This window comes from Nelumbo lutea, chromosome 2 (assembly GCF_056320005.1).
Source record: "Nelumbo lutea isolate HS-2025 chromosome 2, American lotus-T2T, whole genome shotgun sequence".
In the NCBI taxonomy this organism is placed as follows: domain Eukaryota; kingdom Viridiplantae; phylum Streptophyta; class Magnoliopsida; order Proteales; family Nelumbonaceae; genus Nelumbo; species Nelumbo lutea.
The window spans coordinates 18,831,034-18,839,111 of record NC_142685.1 but is presented as its reverse complement, the minus strand read 5'-3'; the positions used below and the strand labels follow the sequence as shown (position 1 = coordinate 18,839,111).

The 8,078-nt window shown below is 36.2% G+C and overlaps 1 protein-coding gene across 1 annotated transcript in view; it reads right to left on the bottom strand.

The window, feature by feature from the left end:
* Positions 1 to 441: 441 nt before the first annotated feature.
* LOC148868965 (ABC transporter G family member 31-like) overlaps positions 442 to 8,078 on the bottom strand; it is a 72,014-nt gene continuing 64,377 nt past the window's right edge. The window contains exons 19-24 of the mRNA XM_088967692.1: positions 5,394 to 5,527; positions 5,035 to 5,262; positions 2,985 to 3,156; positions 2,819 to 2,906; positions 1,272 to 1,438; positions 442 to 1,158 (exon numbers count right to left, since the gene is read on the bottom strand). Coding sequence (XP_088823818.1) covers positions 892 to 1,158; positions 1,272 to 1,438; positions 2,819 to 2,906; positions 2,985 to 3,156; positions 5,035 to 5,262; positions 5,394 to 5,527 — 1,056 coding nt within the window. The 3' untranslated portion in view covers positions 442 to 891. The remainder of the gene's footprint in view (positions 1,159 to 1,271; positions 1,439 to 2,818; positions 2,907 to 2,984; positions 3,157 to 5,034; positions 5,263 to 5,393; positions 5,528 to 8,078) is intronic.

The following is an 8,078-nucleotide window of genomic DNA, read 5'->3' as shown; positions in this document are numbered from 1 at the left end:
AGGCCCAAGCATATATTTCAGGCCTGGACCCAGCCTTTTTTTTTTGGGTAATAGGGGCCCAGCCTGAACTGACCCATTTTCCTCAAGAAAGAACATGAGGAGGGTCAGTTCAGGTAAACTAAAAAACAAAAAACTGCATTATTAGAAAAATAAAAAAAATAAATAATTATTAGTTTATTTTTGAGTATCAATAAGGTTTATTAAGCATTATCCCAGCAGCTCGTATTGACACAAGCCACAAAATGTCTCTTTGTTGGTGTAGTTCCCATTTTATACGAGAGAAAATTGAGGCAGGAGGCAAGTGGTGCAAATTTTGCATCAGTTTTGGGGTGCAAAATTTGCATTAAGTGAATTTGATTCAAGTCCAGTATATACATCCTATGGATAAGATTTGATTTGTATCTGAATATAAATGAATCAAATTTGGATCCAGCAATCTCACTCAATTCCATCCATTTGCAGACTTACTACATTGATTCTTATTTATTATTTATTTTGGACATACTCTATTGGCCTGAGTTAGTTCTACATGTAAACAAGCAGATTAGCATAATGACAAACAATTTAAACCATTGAGAAGATCGCCCTTCAAAGTCTTCATGAATGGAATGAAAAAATGGGTACATTATGGGGGTGGGCAGTGTTGTAAATGTCGAAGAAACCTGTGCAGATTGGAAACCGTGACCCTTCCGAAAACTTCATATATCAGGTAAGGGCCTAACTAACTTATTCTGGGAGTCGAAGCCCGGTGGGGTGGCACAATGAATAAATAATCTTGTGAAGAGTTTCAGACTGCTATCCCACTGTAATGCATGCCGATCTCAATGTCAAGATTTACCAAATGGAGAATTTCTACATTACTGAGCACCATGTTTCTGCAGGCCGGTTTCATCATCTTCTCTGGAAGTTGAGGAACTTGACAGAGCAGGCATAGACAAAAAAGAAGAATATACAGAATCCAATGAGCACTACTACAGAGGTACCAACCATTCCAGACTTGTAGCCAAGAGCAATCTCCAGATAATCCTTCACAGATCCCTCAAACCCAGAGTCCTTAATATGAGTCTCCACATCACCAAGCTGGGAGGTTATGACACCTCGTAATGTCCAGGCAACAGGGCAGATATAATGAAACCAAATCCACCAGTCTGGAATTTTCTGGAAAGGAATAAAGCAGACTGGTAAGGGGTTATGGAGTTCTACCAATTATCTATTTCCTCAAAATAGAGGTGCAGTGTCAACTGGTGAAGCCCAAGAAAATAATTACTTACAGATGTTGGAACAAGAAAACCTGAGAGAAGATTCCATAATGAGTAAAATGCTGAAGAAACAACAGCAGCAAACTGCTGATTCGGTGTCAGACCAACCGCCATCATTCCATAATATGTAAAATAGGTGAATGTGAGGAACATGAATAGAATGTAGAGCAGAAATTTCCCTGCAAAACAAGATGCGTACTTGTCAATCCATTGCTTCTTTTTTTTCTCCTTCTATACAAATCAGGCTTAGAAGCAGCCTCTCTGTATCTGCAGGGGTAAGGCTGCATACAATGTCCCTCCCCAGACCCCACAGTGGTGGGAGCCTTATGCACTGGGCTGCTCTTTCTTCTATACAAATCAGGCATATTGACTAGCTTAATAAAAAATAGCGCAGAAGGGGTGAGGAAAAAAAAAGATGGTTTCCTTGTATTTTGAGTATAGTAGGGTTGAAGGCTCAAAGGATTTGACAGCTACCTGTTATCATTATGTAAAGAAAGATAATTATTTTTATTTATATTTAAGTTGAACAGGAAATTCATAAAATAACTTCTGCAAAATTGACTAAGTTTTATTTGAAGTAAACAGGAATGGAAAATGTAATAATGAGGCTTGTGCCAAGAAATTTGATAAACTCAAGGAAATTTACTTGATGATTCATATTTTTCAGTTCAAAATTTCAATAAGGCCCACTCTTTTTCTTTTGACATTTTGTTTATTTGTTGCCTCTACTATAAAGACTCCTATAATTGGTTTTTCTATAAACATGTCCGTGCATGCATCATGCATGCGCATGTGCATGTTTCATCTTTCTCTTCCTTCAAGAAATTCCTTAAGAACTTCCCCTCAACTTTCTGTTACTTTCTTATTTTCTGTCAAACCAAGCACAACCAAGGTGATCTCGGTATTCCGTACCAAGCAAAGCTCTATATACTTCTAACCCTAACCAACACACACACAAACATATACTAGCCATACATAAATTCTTTTCCTCTTGCTTTGGCCAAGATAACTAACCAATTACAGATGTCCTTATACCAGAGACAAAAATTAAAACAGAATCTCCAACAAAAATGAAATTAAAGAAGAACTAAAGGGGATGATAACATCAGTAGGTAGAAGGATAATTCTGCAATATTTTTGCACACAAAATAATTCTACAAACTCCTCAAGAGAGAAATGTTTAGGGAACTCCTGACAACTATCTTTTATTCATTCATCACCAAGTCAAGACTGATTCGTTTCAATTTCTACATCACTGAACAGTGTTGCACTAGCATATGAGAAAAGGAGTATAGTGACTTCTTTCTTTATTCTTTATTGGGATTTATTTATTTTGGGTGAGGACCTGGGGGAGATCCAGCTTTCAAATAAATAAGATGAGTTTATGTAAATGGCTGTAGATTAATCATGAAAACTTTTTCTAATTTTATAATGGAGATCCTTAGGCCATTATCTTCAAAATATACTAAGATATGGAAGAACATGAGAAGGACAAAGTTGAAAAAGAAAAGGAAATGTAAGTTTTGGATCTCATAAGACAAAAAGGCATCAAATTTTACCTACTGTCTTTTCAAAATTTATCATGTAGTATGTTATCACACCAAATAATATTGTCTGTAAGGCAATGTAAGGTACTTCCACAAGACCCTGTTGACAAAAGAAATAAATATACATCATTAATACAAAAACAAAAGTGCGACATTTATCCAATATCCATTCTCTTACCTGTGCTGCTGCATAAGGTAATGGAGAATACATTCCAGCTGCCTTTTCTCTATAAAAAACAGTTCTCTCAATAGAAATTATTGGTTGTACTGAAGAAGCATTATTGACTCCAAGAAACAAGCAGGAGGCATAAAGAGCTGCCATAATGACAAATAAGTCCTCTATTGTGTCCCTGAAAAATATTTAGGACATGCTAATTACTAATTCTATTGCATTTCTAAAACCGTGTGCTTAAGAAACAATAGAATAAAAAGAAAGGAAAGCCATGATTATGCAATTCCTTCTACATAGACCAATTAAACTATTTAGGACCAATAATTCCTTCTACATAGACCGAACTTCTTGTTGTCCCTTTTTCAAACTCAACCAAGGAGAGGCTTTGGTTACCCAAAAACAAAGAAAAAATATCAACATTATATTCACCACCCAGAGGAATCATATCTTGCTCCCTTATTTTCCTTCCTCTCATTTCATCATTCATTACAATTTCAAATTTTCAGATAAAATGGAAGAACCACTTTAGCTATTGTAATGAAGGTTAATAAGAAATAATCTCTATCACTCTTATATTAAAATGTTCCCAATAACTTCCGGCTATCATAGATTTTAATGCTGTAGAGATAGTTGTTAGTATGTGTGGTCCCACTAATATCTTTATATTTATTTCATAGTAGTTGTGGTAGTTAGGCTAGACATATTTGTTTTATATTTATTTCTATTTCGGAAGGGGTATTTGTGTAACTCCACTAATGTTAAGTTACAAACATATAAATACTAATCTGATGGGCCAGCAAGTCAACCTAACCGCACCCTTTTCTTCTGTTCATGATCTTCTTTTCTCTTCTTTTTCTACTGAACTTATATCAGAGAAACAAACTGTTTCTGGTTTATTTTATCCAAGTTGGTATCAGAGCCAACCTAGAACAGATTAGTATTTATATGTTTGTAACATAACATTAGTGGAGTAACAAAAATGCTCTGCTGAAACAGAAATAAATATAAAACAAATATGTCTATCCTAACTGCCATAACTGCCATGAAATAAATATAAAGATATTAGTGGGACCACACATACTAACAACTAACAACTATATCTACAAATGCAATATGTTGGAACTTCAAGATCTATCATTTAAGTTCATTAGAGCATTGATCCTCCTTCATTGGTCCTTCTGGACATATATATAAGAGTTCAGTTCCAAGAGAGAGACCAAGAGGATCTACCCTTTGAATGCCTATTAGGTTCACCAAAATCAGTGCCAACATATTAAAGCATCACATAGGCATGTTCAAGGCACATTGCCTAGGCAACCACCAAGGCAGATAGTACTATACACATAATAAACATCTTAATATGAGAAAATAACTAACATATGCCCCTTTATATAATGGTATGGTATCTAACCCATTACAAGTCAATAGAAACCTGTTTAGAGAAGAAAAAACTAGTGTCCTAAATTTCATATCTGAATGTATGATTTTCCTTTAAACTAGGTAGGTTATTCAAAACACTTGTCATTGTTTCTGAGAATCGGGTGTAAGTTGCACTTTAATCATTCATTGATTTAATTTGTGGTTTAATAGTGTATAATTAACATGTAATTATATGACATCTATGTATATTATTTTTTTGTCACCTTAGGAATTGACTTGCCAGGCCAAAAAGCTTAGCTTTTGCCCAGCCACATTAACTACACAGATTAGTGCCAAAAAAAGAGTCAGCAGAGTGCTGGCATCTGGTGTAGACCTACTGTAACTGGAAATTCTCGTCACTTGTATGTCTAGTGAGAAACATAGTAAGATAACCATTTTATTCCAACACTCCAAAATATTGACTTCGAGAAATTGCTTCTTGACAATTCCTTGTTGATAATTATAATCACATCTATGAGTCCATCTATTAAAATAACATAATGACAGGAGAGAAAGAAAGAACTAACATTATTCAATTGTAAGAGCAAAATCCAGAAGAATATTCAATTACAGTAAAGGAAATAAGCAAGAAATATGAAAAATAGCCATCAAAATAAACAAGGATAAAAGGAAGCACCTTCTTGAACCAATGTTCCAAAATATTGAACCGAATATCAATGCACACAATGTAGTAAAGAATAAACGCACAGCATTGTATCGGGGACTTCTCCAATATACAAGCATTTGTTTCCAAAGACAAATCCGAAATTGACTTGTGATATCTTGTGAATATTTGGAATCAAACTTCAAAGGCTCAGAACCAGTGGGTGGAATACTCAAACGCTTAATCAAATCTTCCACTTCCCTATAGATAAACTTGTATGAAGTCAGCTTTCTAATTTAAAATGATCATTCTAATATAAGAATAAGCGATCAAATGAGGAACTGCTCTTGATCATTGCTTGAAAAGGTAAAGACAATGTTAGCTACTCTAACCTGTGTTGATCAGAGTGTTTGTATATATCTGCAAAGTCTACACCAATTCGTAGCTCAGAAGCTGTTGTAGTGATCTCAAGCATCCAGGTTGCTGGATTATAACCATCAGGAATGGGAGGGACACCATGAATTCCCTGTAAAAGGAAACAAACCCAGGGGCTGAATCACTTATTCAAGGGCAAAGCAACTAAATAAGTTGCCACCCAACTCTTCTCCATCAGGAATTATAAAATATAATTCGATTTACCAAAAAAAGAATTATAAAGTGTGATTCTTAACACTGCATCCATAGGATAGTAATAGGCCAGAGAAATTTAAATTTGAAATTAGGAAAACCTATAGCAGCTAATAAAAATATATTTTTTTGATGAATTACTTACCAGTACCAATGGGGTTTCATAAGAACATTCTAGAATTTGACAACTGTTGTGGAAAACCCAGAAATACGGATTTGAATTGCACACAAAAAACAAAATAAAAAACAGAGATAAAGTAAACAAAGAGGACACACAGATTTACGCGGTTCGGCTAACAGCCTATGTCCACGGGTGAAGGAGCAGAAATCCACTATGAAATCAACAATGGAGAAGAATACAGAGCTGTGCACTCACAACCTCACTCACAGAAAAACCTAAACCCCAAGCGCACCCAAAGTCTCTCAACTTCTCTCACAAGACAGACAAAAAAGGTATGCGAGAGAGAAAATCCCCAAAATACATAACTCTTCGTATTCAGTTCAGACCCATAAGCTAAAAATGGACCGTACTGCCATGGGGGCTCTGCCCCCCACACCGCCCAATGGTGGTTAGTGGTAGGCTACAGGCTACACTTCCACCACAAATCACTATAAAATTTTGCCTTTGGATTTTCTCAACTCAATTCGGAGCGGATTCATGAAGCAGGTTGTGACAAAGAATTCAAGGCACAACCATAACAATAACAACTACTTGCAACAACAGAGATATAATTATATGAACTTATATCTGTTCCAATAAGTTTGGCAGCAAATAAAATGCTATTTTAAAGATTAGGTGGTAAGGAAAATAAAAAGATGTACAATATAGACAATGAACAACAAAACATGACTTTATTACAAAGTTGTACAAACATACAAAATTGCAATGAGGGCGCACCATACATTTCTTCTTAGTTGAACCCCAGTCTAGATAAGCCACCAGCCATAGCATTCATGTGTGCCTTCATGCAAGACAAGAGGAAAACAAGTGGCTAGCTTTAATGTGGACAACTGTAGAGATGTAGAGTAATAACTAGTGCTGCTATTTTATTTATTGTGGTCCCCACTACTGTTGTTAGTTAGCTCTTTTTATATTTGTTGTTAGGCTGTTGTTAGCAATGCTAGTTTATTAGTTATTTGCTTATATAAGCAGTAGGGCTTTAATGTAATTTCTATCTTACTTTTTGATGTTATTATAAATAGATGAGTGGGGCGGCAGCTAAGGCCTATCACTCCTTTCTCTCAACTTTCTCTTCTCTCTTCTTTCTTCCTTTCTTCTTCTTCTTCTTCTTCTTCTTCTTCTTCTTCAGTATTTTTTTTTCTTCTTAATCTGCATCAAGAATTGGACTGATTACAGTCCGGATTTGTCTACTTGGTATCAGAGCCAATCTAGGGCTTCTCATGTGTGTCTAATCCAGCCGACCACATGAGATATTCCTAGAGCTGGAAGTTTAGCAATAACTGTTCATCGGCTGATTCATGGAGGTTACCAGAAGGTTTTAGCAGCTGTCCAAAGGCTTGTAGAGGCTTGGAGAGTGTTTTTTGGTAATCATGAAGAATCAGAGAAGGATAAAAGGATCAAGATTAGGGTTCAGACCAAGATTGGAGGTGGCAATCAGAGTTTTCTAGGTAAGTTTTTATCTTTTCTTGAGACCAGCATCAGTCGAGATAGGTTGGACTTATCTAGAAGGAGCGGCTGAGCTTCCCTTATTTTCTCAGAGTTTTACTAGGGTTTGTTCTTAACCCTTCGACCAGACTTGGCTGTGAACCTATTTGGAAGGTGCAGCTGAGAATTGTTTTCTGTTCTCACAAAGATTTCTCCAAGTTTTCCTTAACCCTACAATCAGACCTGATCTTTATCACTTTTTGGGTGATTCCTAAATCTGTTTCAGCATTTCAGATTGTTCTTTAAGTGAATCCTAGACTTGTTTCAGCTTCCAAACTTGTTTTTGGGGGAATCCCTTTGCTGAGAACTGGTTTCTCTTGATAAACCTATTACAGAAATGGCAGGAGCTGAGTTTAAGACTCAAGGGGAAGGGGTTTTGGGGGCTGGAAATGTGGGAGAAAACAATTTTCAGATCACTACTATTAAATTTGATGGTTCAACTACTTGGAATGGGCTCAGTCAGCCATGATGGCGATTGGGGGCAAAGGGAAGTTAGGTTATGTGAATGGAGATGTAAAAACACCAGCCAAGGAAGGCCCTTCATATGCCAAATGGGTTCAAGAGAACCATTTGGTCATGACTTGGCTATGTAAATCTATGCAGCCTCATATTAGCCGCAATTATTTGTGGGCAAAAACAGCTAAGGAAATTTGGGAAGTGATGAAGGAAACCTACTCTCAGCCTCTCAATGTTGCTAGGGCCTATGAACTGAAATGTGAAGTAAATAATCTCAAACAAGGGGAGAAGCCGATTTCAGTTTACTTTTCCACTTTAAAATCCTTAT